General features: G+C 39.4%; 1 protein-coding gene across 4 annotated transcripts in view; it reads right to left on the reverse strand.

Annotated features, from left to right (window-relative positions):
• FGD4 (FYVE, RhoGEF and PH domain containing 4) overlaps positions 1 to 25,952 on the reverse strand; it is a 190,253-nt gene that overhangs the window by 109,711 nt on the left and 54,590 nt on the right. The window contains exon 1 of one of the 4 annotated variants that reach the window (XM_047787253.1): positions 12,159 to 12,631. The exons of the other annotated variants lie outside the window; for them this stretch is intronic. Coding sequence (XP_047643209.1) covers positions 12,159 to 12,168 — 10 coding nt within the window. The 5' untranslated portion in view covers positions 12,169 to 12,631. Of the gene's footprint in view, positions 1 to 12,158; positions 12,632 to 25,952 lie in introns of those variants that run through there. 4 annotated transcript variants of the gene reach the window in all.

Genomic DNA, 25,952 nt, shown 5'->3' on the forward strand with positions numbered 1-25,952 from the left:
ACATGAGGCTTAACAAATAGAAAATAAAACTTGAAAGTTAGCTTGAAGATTCAAGATAAAGCATTCCAGAAATCTAAGCTGCATCAGCAAGTCCTTTTCTGATTGACAATCGCCATCAGAAGTGAAACTGGTTTTGTATTTAGAAAGTTTTTTTTAAACATAATTTTCATGTTGGTAAAACTTAGTTTGAAAATAAAATCAATTTTCAAAATCAACTGCCTCCTTGAGCACCACAGATTTAATAATAATTTTTAAACTTGCTTAAAAACAAGTTTTTGTTTTTGTTCATTTGAGGGGAAATGGAGAGACTACTGAACTTTAAATTTTCATTAGGGCTTTATTCAATTATAGGACTGAAATTGCTTGGTTACGTGCTTTCTACTGGGTTTAATTTGTTTCTGCATCCATAAAACTTAAACGCTGATTCAAGAGGAAAAGAGTGTTTCCCCCAATCTGTGGTGCTCAAGGAGTCAGAGAATATGTCCCTGGAAGAGCAAAATGGATGAAAACCAAATATCTACCACACCCAAACCAACTACTGGAGATAATGCATAAACCTAAAACAGATGAACTTTAGGTACTAAAAATAAATCCATCAGAAATAAATTGTATAAAGGAAAATAAATAACTAGAATAAGCCTAAAGTGAAAACTAAACAAAAATTATAAGCTGTGACTAGACTTTTAGATATTAATTATCTCCTTACCAACAGTTCCCCCCATCTTAAATTAGGACTTCTTTTCTTAGCACGAGCAGAAATCGGATTACAAGGGTTGAAAGGAAAAAGATTAAATGATTGTTTGCAGATGATATGATTCTATTGCTGGGGAAAAAAATCAAAGAAATCAAGGATATTATTTATAATACCCACAATTTAGTGACATGGCCAAATATATCAATATAATTCCTTCAGAAGGCAAAAACTACCAGAACACCGATGGAATGAAATTTACTAATGATGGCAACAAAAAGTATATAACACTTGGGAATAATATTATCAAGAAATGTGTATGAACTATTTGTCAGAAAAAGAAGGAACTCAGAAGAAATAAAGGAAAACTAAATGGAGAGAAATAATTTGTTGCTGGTTACAAAGATCCATTTTAAAGATGTCAAGTCTTTTCAAATTACCTTATAGTCAGTCTTCCAGTAAATTTATATACAGTCTTCTAGTAAAATTTCCAACATACTTTAGAAAATAAATTTCACAAAGTGACTCAAGTTTATTTGGATTTAAAAAAGGAAAATACCAATGAAAATTCTATATGAGAGGAGTAATAATGGGTAAATAACTACACTTTTTTTTTTTAATGTTAAAAATATTGTATACAGATATCTCCCAAATCTGTAACTCCAGGACAAACCTCTTTCTCCGTGAATTTTATTTTATTTTTTATTTTATTGTATTGTATCTCTTTTTAGAGCCAAACCTGCAGCATATGGAAGTTCCCAGGCAAGGGGATGAATGGGAGCTGCAGCTTCTGGCCTACACCAGAGCCACAGCAACACCCAATCTGAGCCAAGTCTTGGACCTACACCATAGCTCACAGCAAAGCCAGATCCTTAACCCACTTTTTTTCCCAAACTTGCTCCTCCTACATCCTTCCTTGTGTATGGAAATAGCAACTCCACCGTTGCAGTCCCTTGGGGTGAATGAATGCCTGAGAGCCCATCTTTGACTTTTCTCTCTTTGACACTGTCACATCCAACAGCTCATGACATGGGCTATTTCTTCCCATCTGGCCACTTCATACAACCTCCACCATTTCCACCTGGTGTAAGTCACCCCTCACCTGGATTCCTTAATAAATTCCTAATTAAACTCTCTGTTACCACCTTGCCTCAGCAGATAATGCCAGTTCTCTTCTCAAAACCTGACTTTCCCCTTGCACTGAAGATAAAAGTTCCATTCTGGAGTTCCCGTCGTGGCGCAGTGGTTAACGAATCCGACTAGGAACCATGAGGTTGTGGGTTCGGTCCCTGCCCTTGCTCAGTGGGTTAACGATCTGGCGTTGCCGTGAGCTGTGGTGTAGGTTGCAGATGCGGCTCGGATCCCGCGTTGCTGTGGCTCTGGCGTAGGCCGGTGGCTACAGCTCCGATTCAACCCCTAGCCTGGGAACCTCCATATGCCGCGGGAGGGGCCCAAGAAATAGCAACAACAACAACAAGACAAAAGACAAAAAAAAAAAAGTTCCATTCTATAAGATGGCTTAAAAAGCCCTTAGTAACCTGCAACTCACCCCCCCCCCCCCCCCCCCCGTTAACTCACTTAACTCATCGCCCACAACCCTTTCCTGCCTTCCCTGAGCTCTCCAGGCAGAGTCTCGGTACTTTTCTGTCCTATCCTCGGTACTTTTTTAGTAACTTATCCGTGACGGTGTTTACTGCAGGCCAGGGTTCCCTACACACATCTCCCCTTATAAACTGAGAGCCCCTGAAGGCCAGGGACTATGCCACTCAGAGCCCTGTGCTCCCAGAGCCAAGCAAAGCTCTTCATACACAGTGAGTACTTACTGAATCTGCTGAATGAATCACAGCTTACTGAAGAATTTTTCATTCTAGGGAAAATTTAGAGGGAACCTAAGAATTTAATAATAGGTGAATGGTTATGCAAATAGGAATGCATTCAACTTGATAGAATATCATGCAATTATTAAAAATATGGTCACAAAGACTATGTGGCATAAAGGAAATGTCAAGGACATATTAATAACAATGTACAATTGGAGTTTCTGCTGTGGCACAAAGGGATCAGCGGCATTTCTGCAGTGCGAGGACACAGGTTCAATCCCTGACCTGGAACAGTGGATTAAAAGGATCCAGCACTGCTGTAGTGTGGCATGGGTTGAAGCTGTGGCCCAGATCTGATCCCTAGCCCGGGAACTTCATGTGCCATAGAGCCATGACAGAAAAAAAAAAAAAAAAATATGGAGTTCCCATCAGTGGCTCAGTAGTTAATGAATCTGACTAGCATCCATGAGGGTGCAGATTCAATCCCTGGCTTTGCTCAGCGGGTTAAGGACCTGGCATTGCTGTGAGCTTGTAGGTTGCAGATGCAGCTTGGATCCTGCCTTGCTGTGGCTGTGGTGCAGGCTGGTAGCTACAGCTCTGATTTAACCCCTACCCTGAGAACCTCCATATGCTGCAGGTGTGGCCCTAAAAATCAAAAGAAAAATAAATAAATAGAATAAAATAAAATAAAATAAAATAAAATATATAATGTACTATTTACTGAGTCCCTAGTATATACTAGGAATTATAATAAACATTTTATAAATATTTTATTTAAACATCATGAGGATGATGAAGCAGACTACTATCTTCCTTTTCAGTTGTGGAAATTTGAGACTCAGAAATTAAGCTCTTTGCCCTACATCTCACCACTTAGACCAGAACATCATGTGAGACCAAAGCTTGAGCCTGATTACTATGCCACACCACCTCCTGGAAGTAGGCGGGAAAACCATAACTGAGTATGCTCTGTGAACAACTACATAAAACAGAAGAGATTCTTAGGAACAAAAGCCTGGGCTTACCTACCTCAAACTTATAAGAGCCGCTGGAAGGAAGAAATATTGGTGATATTTTCCTTTCCTGTTTTCCAAAAATTTTAATGTCATAAATGATAATTTTCTAAAAATAATATTTATTCCTCCTATACATATTTTTCAACATTCACCCTACTATGTTCTTAGGTGCATCTACTAACTAGCAAGACAATAAATCAAGAAAGAAAAAAAAAAAACTAAAAAGAATCTGGCTCACAATTTCTAGGAAATTTATTCAGAAAGAAAAAAAAAAAATGGCAGGTCTAAGATAGGCATTGGTGTCCCCTTCAGCTCCATGTTCACCTCTGGCTGCTCCGGCACACTGTCTCCACAATAGCACCTCAAGCCACATTGCTCAGAATCTAATAATAGGGCCCCCAAACTTAAGCTTCAGGGCATACGACAAAGAACCAATAATCCCCATAAAGGTTCTTAAGATAAAAAGGTGTTGGAAGGAAAGGAGCCGAGTAATTTATCTACTTCAAATATTGGGCAGTCAGCAATGTTGCTGAGAACCTGTTACAGTAGCAACTGTGCCAGCTAAGTGGTGATCAAATAACCTTGGGAGTACTGCTTCATCTCCCTTTGCTATTGAATCTGCACCTAGGCATGTATTTTTGGAATAATGTTTTTAAGCCCATAACTTTTGCGAAGCTCAATGATAGAAAGATGGCCAATTTAGAAATTCAGAAACTTGGACTCTAATCCCTGCTTAGCCACTGGTATGATATGGCAAGGCATTTACTCTCTCTGGTCCTGTGCGCTTCAGTCACAGAATGAGAGAGCTAGGTAGGTCATCTTTAAAGAGTTCTACTATCTAAAATTATGACAGGAGTTCCCACTGTGGCTCAGTGGCTGACTAGGAATCATGAGGTTGCAGGTTCGATCCCTGGCCTTGCTCAGTGGGTTAAGGATCCGGCATTGCTGTGAGCTGTGGTGTAGGTTGTAGACATGGCTCGGATCTGGCATTGCTGTGGCTCTGGCGTAGGCTGGCAGCTGCAGCTCTGATTAGACCACTAGTCTGGGAACGTCCATATGCCACGAGTATGGCACTAGAAAAAGACAAATAATAATAATAATAATAATAAAATAAAATTATGACAGGACTTGCCATCGTGGCTCAGTGGAAATGAATCTGACTAGCATCCATGAGGATGCAGGTTCAATCCCTGGCCTTGCTCAGTGGGTTAAGTGTCTGGCATTGCCATGAGCCTTGGTGTAGGTCACAGACCTGGCTTGGATCTGATGTTGCTGTGGCTGCGGTGTAGGCCAGCAGTTACAGCTCTGATTCAACCCCTAGCCTGGGAACCTCCACATGCCATGGGGATGGTCCTAAAAAGCAAAAAATAAAAATAAAATTAAAAAATTAAAAAAAAAAAAGACAATGAATGTTGGAGGAAGAAAAGTTCTTCCTTCTTACTGTTTTCAGTGGAAAAGAAGAAAGGACAAGAACAGCGAGGACAAGAACAAATATTTATTTTCCAGAAGGAAACAGCATACTAAAAAATTCTGGGTACAACCATTAGGTGTGGTATGAGTGAAAGGTTTGAGCAGAGATATTACTAAAGTACCAGATAAGATGGCAATGGTACCTGCCAAAGATACCCTGTGTAGGTGCAGTTTGAGTAACATTACCACCACCATGTCTGCTCCTACATTCTCTTTTATTGCTGAAACTCCTGCTTAACAAATAGTTCATTTTATGAAGTGACTGGATATTGTTAAGGATATAGTCTGTGAATATGAAACAGACTCAAATTACCTATCCTTACTGGAGAGAAATTTATCATATAAGCCTAAGAAGCACCAGGTTAAAAAGAGTTAATCAGTCACAGACACTGAAACACAAAATACATCTGTAAAGAGGTGACATTTCCTTAGATATTTTCAGTGTGTCACCAAGAATTTTGTGTTTTGCGTAACATTCTATGAAAAGTTTGCTTTGTTTTTTGCTTGTTTGTTTTGGTTTGTGTGTGTGTGTGTGTGTGTGTGTGTGTGTGTGTGTGCACCATACGCACAGCATATGGAGTTCTAGGGCCCGGGAGTGAATCTGAGCTACAGTTGCAACTTATGCCACAGCTTTGGCAACACCAGATACTTACCTTGCTTTGCCACAGTGGGAACTCTCCAAGTAAGATTTTTTAATTTGACTGTTTCTTTTTTTTCTTTTGCAATTAGTTGTACAAAGTTTTGTTTTGTTTTTTTGTTTTTTTTTTTGTTTTTTTTGTTTTTGCTATTTTAGGGCCACACCTGTGGCATATGGAGGTTCCCAGGCTAGGGGTCAAACTGGAGCTGTAGCCGCCAGCCTATGCCACAGCCACAGCAACGCAGGATATGAGCCACGTCTGCAACCTACACCACAGCTCATGGCAACACCAGATCCTTAACCCACTGAGTGAGGCCAGGGATTGAACCCAAATCTTCAGGTTTGTTAACTGCTGAGCCACGAAGGGAACTGTCCTGTAAAGATGACTTCGAACAAAAATATATTTGCCAGGAACAAAGTATCTAACAAGCAAGAGCAAACATTGAAATAAACGGAACTTCTCTGACCCATCTGCAAGGTGTTCATGATGGAGTAAAAAGTCTAGCCTGATTTGATGGAAATTTTTTTTTAATTGCCCATCATTCCTCTTATGTAGTTAGCATTTCAGAGAAGTACTTTCCTTTCTAGGATCTTTCCAGCTACCACACTGCAAAGAAAACAAGTGTTGAAGACAAGTCTACATTAGGGAGTCTTGGAAGAGGAATACGGGGCAAATCATGCTATGTTAATGCTATGGATATGTACAGATTCCCAAATTCTGGGCAAGATAGGGTATACTGACAAAAATTCTTGCCCTACATCTTATCAGTGGGGTAACCTCTCAGCTATAGTCTCTGAGCTTTGAGGCTTTCATCTAAGGAAGAAGGATAGTATTTGGTACCTTCCTCTCAAGAAGATCAATGAATCACATGGGTGAACCCTCTTTGAATATCTGGAAAACTATACAGTTTTAAAAAGTTTTAAACATGTTTAAAAGGGTGGGGGTGGGATGCATACAGCTGTCTTCTCTGAGCCAAGAACAGCAAAGGATAACTTCTTGTAAGGGGAAAAAAACACCACCACTCATCTCTTTAAAAAAACAAACAAAACAAAACAAAACAAAAAACTTAAACTCTTGACTCCATTCATATTCTTGTCAAGCTGGCTAATCTCATTCTTTTTCTTGATCACCTTTTCAAAAGGTGGGGAACCCTAAGGTCACTGCTTCTACTTCCTCAAACTTAGTTTCTCTCCTCAGCTCACCTGTCCAACGTGCACTTGATTCTGCTCCTACCAAGACCAAGGGAACATTGCAATCACCAAACCCACAGGGCGCCATTCAGTTCTTGAATCCTTGGACTTCTCTGGAGGCATCTGACAGTGTGGATCTTGTTCTCCTTCTTGGCATTCTTTCCTTCTGGGCCCCCGAATGACCAACTCCCCTGGTTCTCTAGGACTCTCTCTAGTAACTCCTTTCTTCTTTGCTTGCATCAGCAACTCTTTCTCTACCTTCTCCCTCCTCCAACACATCCAATCAATCAGGTCTGTTCAATAAATGCTTACCGAATAAACATTCATAAAACACATCACAAGTAAAGGTGTTTAGATATTACACAGCAATTCATTGGCAAAATATGAAGTTATTGGTTCAAACATGGAACCCCACTGACTCAAGAGAGGATTTTCATCTTTATAAATAAGAAAACAAGCCAAATAATATCTTACTAAGTGTAGGGTTGGAGGTGGGTAAAAGTAAAGACCTCCCCTTCCCTCAGAAGCTGAATTTAAACACTTCCCTGCCAGGTTCTCAATGTCACACCTCATTCCTGCTTCAAGTCCTTTGGACTTGCAGTTCCTCTACCTAGAATGCTCCATCCAGATTTTCCCCTTGCTTCCATGACACACTTCATGCAAGTCTGCACTTCAAAGCCACTTTCTCAGGTGGGCCTCGCCTTTCTCACAACTCTGTCACTTTCTATGGGTCCTAGTATCTTGGCCTTTGTTATTTTGTAGCACTTATCACTGCCCAACATTATATGAAATGTTTCTTTTTCACTCTTTCTATTTTCTAGCTTCCATCCTCTTTTTTTTAATGGACAAAAGTCTTGATTGGGAAGCTTACAAAAGGTCTCCAATAAGCATATAAAAATCATTAATCAGAAACGTGGAAATTAAAATCACAAAATGATACCACTAGATACCTGCCACACAGGTTAAAAAAAATTTAGACAAAGTATTGGAAGAAGTGGAGCTAGAATAGTTCCATACTAAAACCATTATGGAAAACTTTTAGGCAACATCTCCTAAAGTTGAACATAGGCACATGCAATAATTATGCTAAAAGATGTACAACAATGTGTATAGCACAGTTCATCCTAACAGTCAACGTCCATCAATAGCAAAATGGAAATAAAATACTCTTCACAATAAAAATTTTTTTACTGCTACAGTGTATAATGGATAGGCCACAAGCTTTGGAAACAGATGATATTGTACTTGAATTCTAGTTCTGATATTTACCATGTAATACTGAATATGCAGACATAAGTGTATAATCTCATTAATCTGCCTTCTTCACCTAAAAAAATAAGGTTATATCACCTTTCTTACAAGAGTATTCTGAGGATTAGAAATGATGTGCATATAACACAAGGCACAATGGATAAACAGTAAGACTAAGATTTGGAGTTCCTGTTGTGGCTCAGTGGTTAAGGAATCTGACTAGAAACCCTGGGGTTGTGGGTTCGGTCCCTGGCCTTGCTCAGTGGGTTGAGGATCCGGCATTGCCATGAGCTATGGTGTAGGCCGCAGACATGGCTCGGATCTGGCGTTGCTGTGGCTCTGGCATAGGCTGGTGGCTACAGCTCCAATTGGACCCCTAGCCTGGGAATCTCCATGTGCCACAGGAGCAGCCCTAGAAAAGGCAAACAGACAAAAAAGAAAAAAAAAAAAAAGAAAGAAAAAAAAAGACTAAGATTTAAGAGATGTATCACTCAGGATCAACTACCAATCCTTTTTATACATAAACCCTCTTCCCGTAAAATAATGTTTCTCCTGACCTGCCAAACAAATCTATAGCATTTCCGAGTTACCAACTCAGTTCCTAAACCATATAGGAACCAGGGCTTGGCATTTTTTAATTCAGCTACTTTACCCATCCCACGTGCAACTGCAGCTGTCGGCTCTAATGCCAGAGGATCAAATGAATTGGAAAGATTAAAACAAATGGGCAGGAGGAATGCCAAGAAGTGTATAAACTGCCGGATGGGAGTCCAATTGCTTCAGTTACAAAGCTGATCCTTAGCACACTGTGTGCCAGTTGTATGCACGCTCTGAAAAAGCATACCCAGGTTGAAATGCCTAAAAAAATGGGGAAAAAACTAGAACTCTAGTACTACTGTCGTTCTCAGCCTATCTCTAGTCTCCTTTTGTCTTTTAAATAAATCTATTTGTATTTATTATTAGAGAATAAAACCTACACTTCCTGTAGTAAACCCTACTTTGACTTTTTTTAATATAAAATACATATGTGTATATATAATCCGGCACTTAATAGCAACCAGATCCTAAACTTTAAAGTTACAATAAAAATCAGGAGAAATGACTAATCTAAGTGTGATGCATGTTCAATAAAGCTTTTACTCATTCATAAAGATGTCAGGCATTAACTTGTTATTACCATCTGAACTAGCTAGGATGATGCAGAAGCAGGATAAGAAAAAAGAAATCATCTAAAATCTTAAAATCAAATTTTCTGATCCAAAATAATTACTTGAAAAATAAATAAGCCTCCAAACGTCCATATTTTGATTATATATTCATACCACACTAGTTATTTCTATCCTATTATAATTTATCAGCATGCCTATAAAGTTTTAAATAGAAGACATTTAAGAATTTATAAGTAACTCAAAGTATTCTAAATGCAGGTCCATTCATTCCTCAAGGCAGGTCAGTACTCCATGTTGGTGCAAGTCTGTGACATGGGACCTCAACACAATGGAATGAAGAAAAGCAAGCTTTTTTTTTTCTTTTGTGGCTGAATTACTGAGAGAATCTCAGACCACTTCTAATCCAGTGAAACAACAACAACAACAAAAACCCCAAAGGCTTTGGTTAACATCTTGTGAATCTTTGTTTCCCCAGCACCAGTATTTTCATAGCCCATGCTAGGATGCACAGATCTAGTTTTCTATTCACATGAGCCTCACGGCATAGAAGAACCGGCCTTAGGGAAAAGGGTGGTTCCTCAATAATCACCTATTTGCAAATGTGCTATAGATCCCACTCCGGTTTTGTCTCTATGAAGAAAGCAATGTCATCCACATTTGAAAAACAGCTAGCACACAGGCTGCTTGCCACACAGAAGTAAAGGTGTTTAGAAAGTGAGATTCATAACTTTAAACAAATAAGGCACCCAAAACATTTATTTAAAATCCTAATAAATGTCTGCCCTTAAAATACTAAGATATGGCTACTATTAATATCTTAAATCAAGAATATAAATACAGGGGAGTTCCCCTTGTGGCTCAGTGGAAACAAATGTGACCGGCATTATGAGAACGCAGGTTCGATCCCTGGCCTCGCTCAGTGGGTTAAGGATCTGGCGTTGCCTGAGTTGTGGTATAGGTCGCAGACACAGCTCGGATCTAGCACAGCTATGTGTGGCTGTTGTGTAGGCTGGCAGCTGTAGCTCCAATTCGACCCCTAGCCTGGGAACTTACATATGCCGAGGGTTCAGCTCTAAAAAGACCAAAAGAAAAGAAAAGAAAAGAAAAAGAATATAAGCACAATGGGATTTCCTCCCCCCACCCCCACCCCCACACCTGGCACCTTACAAAGATAGTCTTTTTATTTTTTTTTTCATTTTATTTATGTTTTTGGTTTTTAGAGCTGCACCCGTGACATATGGAAGTTCCCAGGCTAGGGATCGAATTGGAGCTACAGCCGCTGGCCTATACCACAGCCACGTGGGATCTGAGCCGTGCAACTGCGACCTACACCATGACCTACACCACAGTGCAGCGCAACTCAGGATCCTTAACCCACTGAGCGAGGCCAGGGATCCAACCCTCGTCCTCATGGATACTAGCCAGGATTGTTAACCATTGAGCCATGAAGGGAACTCCCAAGATAGTTTTTTTAAAATGGTAGTGTCCTCACAGTTATTTATAATCCGAAATCTTAAAAAATGTCAAATATCTAACAACGATGACATTTTAACTAAATTAAAGTACCACTTTTAAACAGAATATCATAAAGCTATTGCAAATTTTAAATTAAGATAGTGGATTTGTAACACTGTAAATCCACTATCTTAATTTAAAATCAATTTTACTGCACAGCAAAGTGAACCAGTCATACCTATTCAGACAATCTTCTTCTCATATTATCAAAGCTATTGAATTTTTACTAAGACTTTTTGTAACATGAAAAATGTAATGTTATGTGGGAGGGGAAGTATAATATTAAAAATCCATAGAAGTTATGATCTTAGCTTTGCAAAACCACAGATACCAAGAGGAAAAACATATCAAAGTGTTATCAGTAGTTACATCTAAATGTTTATTTTCTTTCTCCTTACTACACATCAGAAATATCTGTTTAAATATGTTTTTCTGGGAGTTCCTGTTGTGGCTCAGCGGAAACGAATCTGACTAGCATCCAGGAAGACACAGGTTCGATCTCTGGCCTTGATCAGTGGGTTAAAGATCTGGCACTGTTGTGAGCTGTGGTGTAGGTCACTGACCTGGCTTGGATCTGGCACTGCTGTGGCTGTGGCATAGGCCAGCAGCCACAGTTCCTTTTTGACCCCTAGCCTGGAACCTCCATATGCCCCAAGTGCAGCCCTAAAAAGACCAAAAAAAAAAAAAAAAAAAGCTTTTCTGAACAAAACATTCATCTAGCATGGTTTTTCAGTTAATTAGAAAAAACGATGAGAACTTTAAAGCCACTGTGCTAGAAGGATCTAGTCAAGTCAAATAGACTTCAGCACCCAAGAAATCATATATAATCATATGTTAAGAAGTCCTTAACCTTGTACATCACCAGTGTACCTTTCTAATGTTTGAGAAGGAGAAGGAACTTTATCCCCAAAGAATTGATGACTGGGAGAACATTAAGTGTACAAGTAAGTTCTAAGTTGTTGAAGTGCAGCTGTAAAGGGCAGCTTTACAGATCAGAAACATAAGGAGGAGAAACAGAAATTAAAAATAGGAGGAATGAGGCTATAATAAAAAGTCTTGGCCAAGAAAGGTTAACTGTGATTACTCTTAAAGCACACTTCACTTTCACTGCTCTCTATGAACCCACAGGAAGAAATGCCATTACCTCAAGTAATCATACTTAGACCATGAAAATAAGAAAAAGCATACTTTTGTGCTAATATCACAGCATGAAACCATTCTAGACAAGAGTCACCATAATTTTCCAATAATGATATAATTACTTATCATTTAGTAGTAAACAAAGAGAAAAATACCAGTTTACTTCATCTACTCATATACCTTATATACTTAAAAATTTCAATTGTTTTTAACCTAAGGTATTTCAAAAATATGAATTGCAAAAACAACAATACTCACAGCCCCCCATAAAGGATTCCTGTAAAACATCATCCAGCAGTGCCTTTTAATTCTTCTGCTTATCATACCTATGTCCTGCTTGCAGAGGAATTATTCAGGTCTAAAATTTGTGGGTAAAATCTATAGGCATTCTGTACTTAGACCAGACATGCACACGTCTTCGGTTCGACATGGTAAAGAACTAACTAAGGGGAAGAAGTGCAGACCTATGTTTCATAACTCCTCTTCTAACACTGATGCAGCCTCAAAGATCTACGCAAGTAACGAATTTCAAAATTCCATGAATGTATTTCAAAATGTAGTGAGAGAGCTCTAGAATACTGTGGTAAAATGGGAAGGATGGGGCCAACTACGTGTGATTCTATTGTAGTTATAGCCTTGAGATTTATTTTAAAAAACTACCCTAAAACTAGGTCTTAAGGAATCTTCAGGAGTTCCCGTCATGGTGCAGCAGAAACGAATCCGACTAGGAACCATGAGGTTGCAGGTTCGATTCCTGGCCTCGATCAGTGGGTTAAGGATCCGGCGTTGCCATGACCTGTGGTGTAGGTTGCAGACGTGGCTTGGAACCTGTGTTGCTGTGGCTGTGGTGTAGGCCAGCACCTGTAGCTCCAATTCAACCCCTAGGCTGGGTACTTCCATATGCTGCAGATGTGGCCCTAAAAAGCAAAAAATAAATAAAGAATCATCAGACTGTTTTTCCTAAAAAGGAAAAAAGGTTGAATATCAAAACTTGTGTCCACAGAGAGAACAGACTTATGATGCCAAGAAGAAGGAAGGAGGGGGTGGGATGGACTGGGAGTTTAGGATTAGTAGATGCAAACTATTACATGTAGAAAGGATAAGCAATGAGGTCCTACTGTACAGCACAGGGAACTATATCCAGTCTCTTGGGATAGACCATGATGGAAGACAATATGAGAAAAAAAAAGTATACATATGTACGACTGGGTCACTTTGCTGTACAGAAGAAACTGGCACAACATTGTAAATCAGCTGTACTTTAAAAATATATGATGGAACATGATAGAGGATAATGTGAGAAAAAGAATGTATATATGTGTGTGAGTGGGTCACTTTGTTGTACAGGAGAAATTGACAGAACACAGTAAACCAATCATAATGGAAAACATAAAATTATTAAAAAAATAAATAAAAATTTCTTAAAAACAAAAATATACACAAAAAAGTCTTTAAAACAAACAAAAAAACCATGTCTTTCTTCCAAACCTTCACAGGTTACTAACAATCCCAAACAACTTCTTCATTTTAAAAAAATCAGGATTTTAAAGAAGGAAAGGCACGAATGAGCAGGTTTCCTATTCTTGCCATGCTTATAAGAGAAGGTTACAAACTGAAGTCAATGTTGTTGGAGTTCCCTTGTGGTGCAGTGGGTTAAGGATTTGGCATTATCATTGCAGTGGCTATGGTCACTGCTGTAGTATAGGTTCAATCTCTGGCCTGGGAACTTCCATATGACACAGGCCTGACCACAAAAAACAAGTCAATGTTTTAGATAATCTACTGCATAACACCTCAAGTTTTACCATCACATAGATTCAACATTTATATAATAATACAAATTCTAACTTCCCTTTCACGTGATAATTTGGATGGTGTAGTCATAATCAAACTACAATATCTAGACAACTTTGCAACATAACTTCTTCAAATTACTGTGTTTCCTTTTTTTTCTTTTTTCTTTTTTTGCTTTTTAGGGCCACACCTGTGGCATATGGAAATTCCCAGGCTAGGGGTCTAATCAGAGCTATGGCTACTGGTTTATGCCACAGCAACGAGGGATCTGAGCCTCGTCTGCAACGGCAATGCCAGATCCTTAACCCACTGAGCGAGGCCAGGGATCAAACCCACATCCTAGTTGGGTTCACTAACTACTGAGCCATGAAGGGAACTCCCTAAATTACTGTGTTCCTGAAAGAACAACAAATTGAAAACAGTGTATTACCTTAAAGTACCTGACAAAACTTGACGAAATTTTAATGGGTAGAATAAAGTAAACATTTAATGTAGCTTATGAACCAAGAAGTAGAAACATGGAGAAAACTACTTAGAGAAACACACAATAAAATCACAAGGCCTTAGAAAATTAGAAATCCTCCCATTGTATGGATAAGAAAACTGAGGCCAAGAGTGTTAAAGTGGGATAGACATAGCCATATTGATATTAGGGAGATGAGTTACGTACATTTCAGATATTTATATTTCTATATGGCCTCTTTCATAAACATGCTATCATTCAGAATATTATTTTCAAGGAGTAGTGGTTTTGAGAGCTAATAAGAGGCCTGCAACAATCACTTGCTATCAATGAATGTTGTTATTATAAGTTTTGCAAGCTTATCTCTACGCATTGAAAGGTATAGTAACGTAACATGGCATGTTCATATAGTATGAGTCATCCAGCCAAGGGTCAATGCTTTCCAAACTTCACCAATTCAAGCCAGGATCCCCATGCACATCAGCTGAGGGCTAGGCATGTCCTCGGCAGAGTCAGGGTAGGTTCTGCACAGGAAGTGTTGGTGTACGTGCTCAGACATGAGTGATGAGGCCAAATGAGGATGTCAGCATTTTTGGTTCCTTCTCTCTGGCTCAGAGTACAGCAGGAAACTTCAAACTGACCACAGGCCAGTGAACTATTGACTGAAACTGGAACTGTTCTGCTCTGCTACAGTGTACCAGGGCTGAAAGGATCCAAATGAATATGCTGGCTTTGGTTCTTGGTCTTTTTAATATTTTAGCAGTTTAGTGGGCAAAGAAAAAATTCACATGGAATATTTTCTGATAATTTGACATACACATTGCAGATTTGTATATATCTTTACAATTAACTAAACCTTTTCACTGTTCATTCAGATATTATGTGGATAGAGCTGTAGAAACATGTTACAGGGGTTGTACTGTAACATGTTCGAAACAAAATTTTCCTCCCCTTAGTTTTCTGCTTTACTTTGGTCTGCTAGATTTTATAAAAACACATTTACCCCCTTGGTTTTAAATCAAGTGATTTAGATCAGTTTAGCCACACAATAAATTGGGAATGGCTTTAAGAACCAAAATAACCACCAGTTTGTTATAAAGCTAAAATTAGTATCCCCCAAAATTTTATGTGGCTAAAAATAAATCTTCATAAAAGAGTAAACAAAACTATTTATCTGGTCCTAATTATCACCATCATTCCATCCCATATCTTGATAAACTTAATATTATCATTAGTAATTACAGCTGTGTATTATTGAGGGCCTTTCTCATAACAACCCTACAAAAAGGTATTAATTAGCTCAACTGAATAGACAGCAGGAGAACTAAGTTTAAATAACTCGTAGACAGTAAATGGCAGAGCTGCAATCCAAACCCTGAACCTTTTAACTTGATCTCTAAAATGCAAATTGTTTGCACCTTCTCTCAGTTTTCCTAAAATTACCAGCCTGGGAAAGAACAAGAAAACTTTTACCCTGTAACTGAGTTTTCTTGTCTTTAACGCCCAAACTCAAACTCTAAAACTGTTCATGACTGGTAAACTTCCTCTTTCTACTTCATGTGACTCTTCCCATAACTAAATTTCTCAAAACTTTGTATTTAACCTACTTGTAAGCAGAGTTTACACATAGGTTATAAGACTAGGATCATTTTAGAATAACTTTATCCTACAGTCCACCCAAACAACAGTCAGTTTCATCTTAACTGGCTTATTGGTTATGAGCATGAGAAGAGTCACTTCCTCAAGGTCACTTTGAGCCAGAAATAGAATTCTGGTTTAGGGTCTGGTGGCAAAACCATGCTTCCTCTGCAATGGTAAGCTACTATTGCTAAATTGGTCCCTAAGCAAACAAAACAGCAGAATATGTAGGATATGTAAAATATTTTTCCTGCTGATGTCTCTTTCCTCCACCTGTCCACCCCTTCTATATTGCCCATTTCCTATGTATTCTATATTGTGCCTTGGCAGACAAAAAAAAACAAAAAACAAAAAACAAAAAACCCTATTCCTATTTCAACTATGAAGCAAATGTTTCATTTCTTTTTCTTATTAAAATATGGGAGATAGCCTCAAAAATTATGATAGCTTTAAAAAGTGTCATGTTAAACCTATTTTTTCTATTTAAATTTTCCTGGTACATACTATTATCTTTTGATTTATAAATTTAAGACAGTTCACTAAGAAGTGTGTCAGTGTCCACACATGTGGCAATTGGCATTCTGTTTTGTCTAAAGCAGGAGTGCCAACTGAACTTTCTGTGTTGATGGAAATGTTCTATATTTATGCTATAAGATGGCCACGTGAGCATTTGTAACATGGTTTGTGTAACCATGGAATTGAAGTTTTATTTTAGTTAATTTAGATTTAAATTTACAAGCAACTTGTGGCTAGTGAACCACACAGACCTAAGTCTGGGTATATAATTTTTTTTAATAAAACATAAAGTCATAACTTTTTATTTTGAAATAATTATTGACTCACAGGAAGTTGCAAAAATAGTTTCTCCTAATCATTGTCATATTATACAACGATAGCATAATATCAAAACCAGGAAACTGACATTTGTACAATGTCTCTGTTTAGTTCTATGCCATTTTATCGCTTATGTAGACTTGCGTCACCACCACAATCAAGATACTGAATGATTCTCACCATCAGCAAGAGCTCCCTCAGGCTACCCCTTTATAGTCATACATAACACCCTTCTTTCTCCCCACTGTGCCTAACCACCACCGGCAGCCGCTAAACTGTTGTCTTTACCATGGTGTCACTTACAGAATACTATCAAGTGGCATCACATAATAAATGACTTTTCGATTTTGGCTTTTTTCACTCAGCACAATGCTCTTGAGATCCATTCAAGTTCCTGAATGCAGCAATGCTGTGTTCCTTTTTATTGCCGTGTTGAATTCCATAATCTGGATGTACCACAGTCAGTTTAGTCATTCACATTAACGAACATGAGGCTGTTCACAATTTGGGTTATTATGAATAAAACTGCTATGACGAACATGAGGCTGTTCACAATTTGGGTTATTATGAATAAAACTGCTATCCACCAGTTCAGGGGTGGATCTAAGTTCTCATTCCCTGGACTAAATGTTCAGAAATGTAACGGCTAGATTATGCAATGAATGTCCACGTGTGCTTATTTTCATTTATCATCTGTACATCTTTTTTTGGTGAAATGTGTCTTTGTGTTGTTCGCCAATTTTCTACTTAGATTGGGTTGTTTTACTGTTGAGTTTTGAGACTTCTTTATAAATTATTGATAGAGTTCTTTGTCAAATATAGGTATTCCAAATATTTTTCCAGTCTACTATTTATCGTTTTACCCTTTTAATAGAGTCTGTCACAGGGCAAAAGTTTTAAATTCTGATGAAATTTTATTTATCAATCTTTGCTTTTATGATTCATGATCTTGGTCACAAGGCTAATAACTTTTCACCAAGCCCTAAGTCTTGGAGATTTTCTCCTATGTTTTCTTTTAAAAGCTTCACAGTTTTAAGTTTTATATTTAAATTGATAACCTATTTTAAGTTAATTTATATTCATGATATATTGTAAAGTTTAGGTTCATCTTTTCCCCTATAGATACTGAACTGCCTTAGCACCATTTGTTGAAAAGACAAATTGTGTTACTTTTGTAACTTTGTCAAAAATCAGCGGGCTGAACCTGTGTGAGGCAACTTCTAAATTATCTACGCTGTTGGACTTATTTGTCTCTTCGTCTGGCAATACCATAGTCTTGATTACTACAGCCACGTAATATCTTAAAACTGGGTAGTGATTCTCCCAACATATTTATTCCTTCTCAAAACTGTTTTAGCTATTATAACTTGCCTTTCCATGTACATTTTAGAATAATTTTATCCATATCTACAAAAGCCTTCCTAGAATTTTGATAAGAACTGTGTTAAAACTTTATATTAATTTGGGTGATCATACAGTGAGAGTCTTTCAATCCATGAACATAGTTTGTCCCTCCATTTACTTAGATCATCGATTTAATTCATCAGCATGTTGTAGATTTCATGGATATATCTTTTAAAAGCAACCCAAATGATGAACTAGAAATAGCTTGTAAATGCTACCAAAATAAAAAGCGGTAGTCCAAATGAGGTTTGGGAGTCAAAATGATTTGGCTAGAGTTAAAATTCAAGAATAACACAAATATAACAAATATATCCATTGAGACAAAAAAAGCAGATTTTGCTGAAAGACTGTCTTTATATAGTTTACAAAGAAATGAAATGGTGCTCCCGTCGTGGCTCAGTGGTTAACGAATCCGACTAGGAACCATGAGGTTGCAGGTTCAATCCCTGGCCTCGCTCAGTGGGCTAAGGATCCAGCATTGCTGTCAGCTGTGGTGTAGGTTGCAGATGAGGCTTGGATCCCGAGTTGCTGTGGCTCTGGTGTAGGCCAGCAGCTACAGCTCTGATTCGACCCCTAGCCTGGAAACCTCCATATGCCACGGAAGTGGCCCTAGAAAAGACAAAAAAGAAAAGAAAAGAAAGAAAGAAATGAAAGGGCACCACAGGGAATTTTGCAGAAAAAACAATAAACAGGGCAGACACTGGAGGTATAAAGCAGATAAAGCACCCTCCCATTACTGTTTTCCTCCCTTTTTGGATTATTATTTATTCTATGTATCAAATCTGTGCCTTACCTATGGCAACAACTGAATAAGATGAGGGCTCAACATTGTGTCTATGAGGATGTGGGTTCAATCCCTGGCCTCACTCATTGTGTCTATGAGGATGTGGGTTCAATCCTGAGCTAAGGATCCAGTATTGCTGCAAGCTACAGCATGGGTCACAGATGCAGCTCAGATCCGGTGTTGCTGTGGCTGTGGCGTAGGCCTGCAAGCTGAAGCTCCAATTCAACCCTTAGCCTGGGAACTTCCATGTGCTGCAAGTACAGCCCTAAAAACAAACAAACAAAAAAAACTCCAACATTCTTAACAACTGAAATTCAACATAGTGAGACTACAGTAAATTGCATAAACCCTGAAATAAGTAAGGTCCTATCTAATGAGTGAAGTATGGTTGTGAAGGCGGGAGAGTACCAAAATAATTTGGCCACCTCCCTGCTCATCCCCCACCAACTTTCTACCGTGTCTACTCCAAGGCTTCAGAAAACCATGCCCAGCTTTCAAATCTGACTGAGAAAGAAGAATTTGAGGACTAGAGACTAAGAAGCAAATAACAGTGACCGCTTCCCCCTCACCTGTGTGTCCCCCCCACAGCAACTGCTTGATGGATTGATGAGTACATAGACATCCCCAAACAAAAGGAATTTTAATTTATAGGGAAACAGAAGATACTTTCTGAAAACCAAGAGCATTTTCCAAACTTTTGGTGATGACATCACACCAGGGAACTTTGACACTGGACGAAGAGTGTTGAGAAGCTAGAAGGATTCCTCCTATAGAATCACAAACACATGTGTCCCAATCATCTGTTCCACGCCACTCATAATCTCACTCCTGAATATCACTCCACCAGACCTTGTAAAGTATGAGGAGAATAAAGAGGAAAAACATAAATAGAAGAACCAAGGAGAGAGAAAAGGAGGAAGCACATGATTAGTCCCATTTGACGACTGTCGTGGAGGGAAACCGGCGTTGCCCAACATTTTCACAAACAATCAAACTAAAGGAAAGATACTCAAATTACTTCACTATTTAACAACTTACCAGTGCAATCAAGATAACACAAAACCAAACCCAAAAGCATGAAGTTGAAGCTAAAAATAGGAACTAAAATTAAAGGTTAAAAATTTAAAACCAGGCGTTCCCATGGTGGCATAGTGGTAACAAATGTGACTAGCATCCAAGAGGACACAAGTTCTATCCCTGGCCTTGCTCAGTGGGTTAAGGATCTGGTGTTGCCGTGAGCTGTGGTGTAGGTTGCAGACGGGGCTTGGATCCTGCATTGCTGTGACCATGGCTTAGGCTGGAGCTGTAGCACCGATGACTCCTAGCCTGGAAACTTCCATATGCCACAGGTGTGACCATAAAAAGACCAAAAAAAAAAAAATAGAACCAGTCAGGTTCTATTAATTTTAAGGCTATACTAATATTTAAACTCTTTGGAATCACTACTGTAATAGAGCATGAAATTGATTTTTTTTAATACCTCCAAAATGGATAGGGAAAATTTTATTAATATAAGTTGTCAACAAATTCCAGAACCAATTTACTAGCCTGTATGAGCTACTCTAATAAATGATGTGGGTGAATAAGCAAAAGCTAGGGCAACTTCTGCTGCCATCATCTGTTTTGTCCTCTCCTGCCAATCTGGAAATAGCTGCACACAAAAGTTCCAAATGATAGAAAACCTTGGGATCCTTTCATCCCATTATTCACCCTCTGCTTCATCACGATCACATCAACGAAGTATCCAGAGTCTGCCTTTCATTGTTTATAACCCTTAAACAGCATTTAGTCCCTATTTTAAGGTGAGTCTGTGGAAGGCAACTATTTCTCTACATTTGTTAATGCAGAGGGCAATCTTTACTAAAAATAAAACCAAAGAAGATACATAAATTCGTTCAGACATTCCTGTCACAAAGATATCTTGACACCAGGAGTTCCCGTCATGGCGCAGTGGTTAACGAACCTGACTAGGAACCATGAGGTTGCAGGTTCGATCCCTGCCCTTGCTCAGTGGGTTAACGATCCGGCGTTGCTGTGAGCTGTGGTGTAGGTCGCAGACGCGGCTCAGATCTTGCGTTGCTGTGGCTCTGGCGTAGGCTGGCAGCTACAGCTCCGATTCGACCCCTAGCCTGGGAACCTCCATATGCCGAGGGAGCGGCCCAAGAAATGGCAAAAAGACAAAAAAAAAAAAAGAAAGAAAGAAATCTTGACACCAAAGGTGCTTAAGACTATTATTCTGTTGATGAGGAATTTAAAAATTAATTCTGGAGTTCCCGTTGTGGTGCAGCGGAAACGAATCCCACTGGGAACCATGAGGTCGCAGGTTCGATCCCTGGCCTCCCTCAGTGAGTTAAGGATCCAGCATTGCTGTGAGCTGTGGTGTAGGTCGCAGATGCGGCTCGGATCCCAAGTTGCTGCAGCTCTGGCGAACTCCGGCAGCTACAGCTCCAATTCGACCCCTAGCCTGGGAACCTCCATATGCTGCAGGTGTGGCCTAAAAGGACAAAAGACAAAAAAAAAAATTAATTCTACCCAAAAAAAGACATGTCCACCAGTAAAATACAACATTCAAAATTTTCACAGGTATTGAAATGCTCTTTACATATAAAAGTTTTCTGAGAGTTCCCATTGTGGTTTGGCAGTAGCAAACCTGACTAGTATTCATGAGGTCTAGGGTCGATCCCTGTGATTCCTTGCCCTCCTTCAGTGGGTTAAGGATCTGGCACTGCCATGAGCTATGGTGTAGGTTGCAGACACGCTTGGATCTGGCATTGCTGTGACTGTGGCGTAGGCTGACAGCTGTAGCTCTGATTTGATCCCTAGCCCGGGAACTTCCATGTGTCACAGGTGTGGCCCTAAAAACAAACAAACAGACAAATAAATAAAATCTTTCTTTTAACCTTTTCCCAGAGCTTACAACCCTTCTTCTACAATTACTTTTCACCAACTCATAACTTGAGCCAAGAGTGCCTAAGGCGTTTTCAAAAAACACCCTAACTTAATAGAGTGGATTCATAATAGCCACAAATTCTCTGTTACCACTCCCACCAAGAGGGGAAGTTTATTTTGCCGCCACCTTGATTCTGGGTTAGATCTCTGACTGTTTGTCCAACAGAAAAAGGGTGGCAAGGACACTGGGCCAATTCTGTGCTAAATTTTTAAGAGGCCCGGCAGCTTCTGCTTCCTTATTTTCGGAGTCTAACTGCCATGTTTTGAGAAGGTCCAAGCAGCCACATGAATGAGAAGGGCCCAGCTGACAGCACCTACTTGCCAGGAATGGAAGTGAGCTATCTTGGAAATAAATCCTACAGCCCTCATCAAGCTGTCCCAGCTGACAGCACACAGACCAGAGATGAGCTGTCCTCAATGAACCCCATCAAATCTCAAAACTGTGAGCAAAATTTGGTACCAGAAGTGGGGTTCTGCTGTAACAACAATCTAAAATACGTACTGGCTTTGGGTCCAGGTGGTGAGCAGAAGCTGGAAGAGTTTTGAGGAGACTGCGAATTAAGGTTTGGAAAAGCAAGGAAATGTTATTGGTCAATGAAGAAAAAGAACCCAAGTTACATACTGGCAGAATAATCAGCAAACCATCACATTCAGTGATGTGGAAGATGGAAAGGGTACCTAATGAACTCAAGATCTGACTAAGGAAAATTCCAGGAAGAATGTTGAAAGTATCAACTGGCTCATTTTAACTGCCTGTGTAGTGAGATGAACTAAAAAAGGAACCGTTTGGTTCCTTTTCAAACAGTATTTAGACAAAATATAAAGGAGCCGAACTTGAGGGCTTCAAAAATAAAGCCATTGCTCATTTCAGCATCTTAGTAAAAAAGCAAGCTCAAAGTAAGAAATGGCTCAGGGCTCAGATCGAATCCTATACTCCCAGGAAAATGTGACTTCAAGGGTACGGCTGTAAAACCCTTTGTTGACTCCTCATAAAGATTTTAGGTTCCTCATAGACTTTTTCCTTTAGACTAATGGTTCTAAAACCATGTGTACAGCAGACTCAGATGGAGGGTTTGGTAAAACACAGAAATCAGGGCCCAATCCTCACAGTTTGATTCAGCAGATCTGGAATGGGGTCTGACCACTACAGTAAGTTCCAGGTGATGCTAATACTGCTGGTACAAAGATGATAACTTCGCAAATCACAGAGCTAGACCAAAAAGGCTTTAAAGAATTTTAAGGGTGTGTCTTAAGGACCATCTCTACCAGACACTAGGACTTCTAAAAATCTTACAGGTATTTTAATCTTACAGGGTGCTTCAAGACAGCACCCTGACCTAAAGGCAGTTCAAAGTAGAGCCCTGTCTCTGAGAGATTTGTGAGACTCGTTATAATCTAATGTTATAAACCCCAAAGAGATCCATGAAAAAAACCCATAAAAAATTTTGAGAAATATATCAGTGGAAGTACCATCAGTCTAGAATAAAAACACAGAAATATTTCTATATCTCAATGCAGAAGAAGGAAAAAAAAAGATAGCGATAGTTCAAAATGAAATATATCAGGGCCCTTATTCAGACAAGAAGAAACTGCAAACATGGGCCATTTCTTGCAGAAAAGAAATTCAGAAGACACAGCAAAGAGCCTAAACGGTGGAGACAAGAGTCACGGAGAACCACCATAAACAAGGAACCACTGACAGACATTTAGCTGAATTTTAGGACTACTCTAGACCAAGACTGCTTTGTGCCTCCTATTCCCCCCCCCCTTTTTTGAACAGCTTGATTGGCTGAATTATGGTATACTCACATACCATACAATTTATCCAAAGTTTGCAACTCAAAGGTTATTAGCATATTCACAGATATACACAACCACCCAATTTCAGAATATTTTCATCATCTCAGAAACCTAGGAATTCCCGCTGGGGCAGAGCAGGTTAAGGACCTGGTGTTGTCTCTGCAGCAACTTGGGCCACTGCAGAGGCTCAGGTTCGATCCCCAACCAGGTGCAGTGGGTTACGAATCCCATATTGCCACAGCTGTGGCATAGGTCACGGCTGCGGTGGAGATTCCATCCCTGTTCTGGGAACTTCCATATGCTGCGGGTGCAGCCATGAAAAAAAGAAGAGAAACCTATATCCTTAAGTTATTACTCTTCATGCATCCAATCCCACCTGCCCTAAGAAGTTAATAATCAAACTTGTCTTTATATGTTTGCCTATTCTGGACAACATAAACCGAATCATACAGTGTGGTCTTTTGTCACTGGCTTCTTCCACTTAAGCGTATTTTCAAGGTTCATCTATGTTGCAGTATGTAGTTGTTATTTCATTCCATTGTATTAATAAACTATTGATAGGTATTTGGGTTGCTTCCACCTTTTGGCTATTATAATGCTGCTGTGAACACCTAAGCTCAAGTTTTGCATAGACATTATGTTTTCCTTTCTCTTGAGTATATGCTTAAGTATGGAATTGCTGGGTCAAACGGTAACTGTGTTTAACCATCTCTGAAACTGCCAGACTGTTTTCAAAGCGACTACACCATTTTACATTCCTAACAGGAATGTATCAGGCTTCTACTTCTTCAAGTCTCTAATACTTTTTTTTTTGTCTTTTTGCCATTTCTTGGGCCACTTCCACGTCATATGGAGGTTCCCAGGTTAGGGGTCCAATCAGAGCTGTAGCCGCCAGCCTATGCCAGAGCCACAGCAATTCAGGATCCGAGCCGCATCTGCGACCTGCACCACAGCTCACAGCAATGCCGGATCCTTAACCCACTGAGCAAGGCCAGGGATCGAACTCTCGACCTCATGGTTCCTAGTCAGATTCGTTAACACTGAGCCACAACAGGGAACTCCTCTAATACTTTTTTTAAGAGGAATGTCTATTACAATTTTTCTGTCCCTTCCTTATCATTGGATATTGAGTGCGAGAGGGGAGCAAATACCTCATCCCTTTAGTTCACAGGTATTCCGTTTGAGATTAGCTGTACTCAAAGAGTCTCATCTGTACCTAGACCTGATGTAAATAATAAAATCCTGGACTCAAGCTGATATAGTAATAGAGAGACTTGTAGGGGTCTTATGCCTGGTTTAGTATGCTCTGCATGTGTGGGGACCAGAGGACACACTGCAGTAAAATGTTCTTTTGGTGATTACCTCCAATGGACCACACTTCTAGATATGCATATCCTTGTAGAGTGCCCACAGTGACTCAGGGCTGAGTTTGCTACTGCTTAGACCATTAGAATAGGGCAGAAACAATGCCCTGCCAATTCCAACCCAAACACCACATGTGACTGAGCAGCCACTGGGTCCCAGTTGAGCTCCAAGCCTCAGAGGACCACAGCCATTCCAGCAACCAGCTGATACCACACAGAAACAGAAGCACCTGATCAACCTATTCAATCACAAGGTAACAAATTGCCGCTTTGAGTTACTAAATTTTAGGGTTATTTATTACACTATAATAAATCATCAAAAACAGGTGCCTTTTAGTGGTATTTTAAACTTCATTCCTCTCTAGTCATGATGGGTTAGATAATTATGTAGAAACATAATGTGTACTAAACTTTCTTTCCTCTAAAAATTTAATTTATTATACCTAGGATCAATTTAACAATTATTTAAACAAATGAAACCTTCAAAATCTCAGGTGATTTTTTTTAAGAGTCTACTTTACAGACAGATCTTAGAGTCTAAGCCACTAATAATAACCAAAAAACTAAGGTTTTCCATTTTCAGTAGAAAACAATAAGTACCTACATAGCCATCTGGGAGCACTGGGCAGGGAGGGAGATTTCAGGAAGGCATATGAGGGGCAGAGACAAACGAGGAAAGTTGTGTATCAGGAAAATTCACAATAGGAACTCAGAAATCAGCAAGGGACACACAGACACCAAGCAATCTGTGGTACTAGCCAGGGAATCCTCAACCCAAGTAAAGGTGGCAGATCTGACAAAGCCTGTTGTTATGGCAACCAGCAAAGATTTTTTAACATCAGTAATTCGTAAGCTCTGCCTTCTCTTGTGCTGATACAGCTGCTGCCCTTCTGCTCAGCTCCTTTGGATTTAAAGAGCCTTCACATGTCTGAGCCAGTCACCTCTCTTTCAGTCCATCCTATGGATGGCCATGATGGCACACAGGGAGCCTGGAAGCTTTCTGCATCTCGAAAACGGGGACA

Source organism: Phacochoerus africanus, chromosome 7, assembly GCF_016906955.1.
Source record: "Phacochoerus africanus isolate WHEZ1 chromosome 7, ROS_Pafr_v1, whole genome shotgun sequence".
Taxonomy (NCBI): Eukaryota; Metazoa; Chordata; class Mammalia; order Artiodactyla; family Suidae; genus Phacochoerus; species Phacochoerus africanus.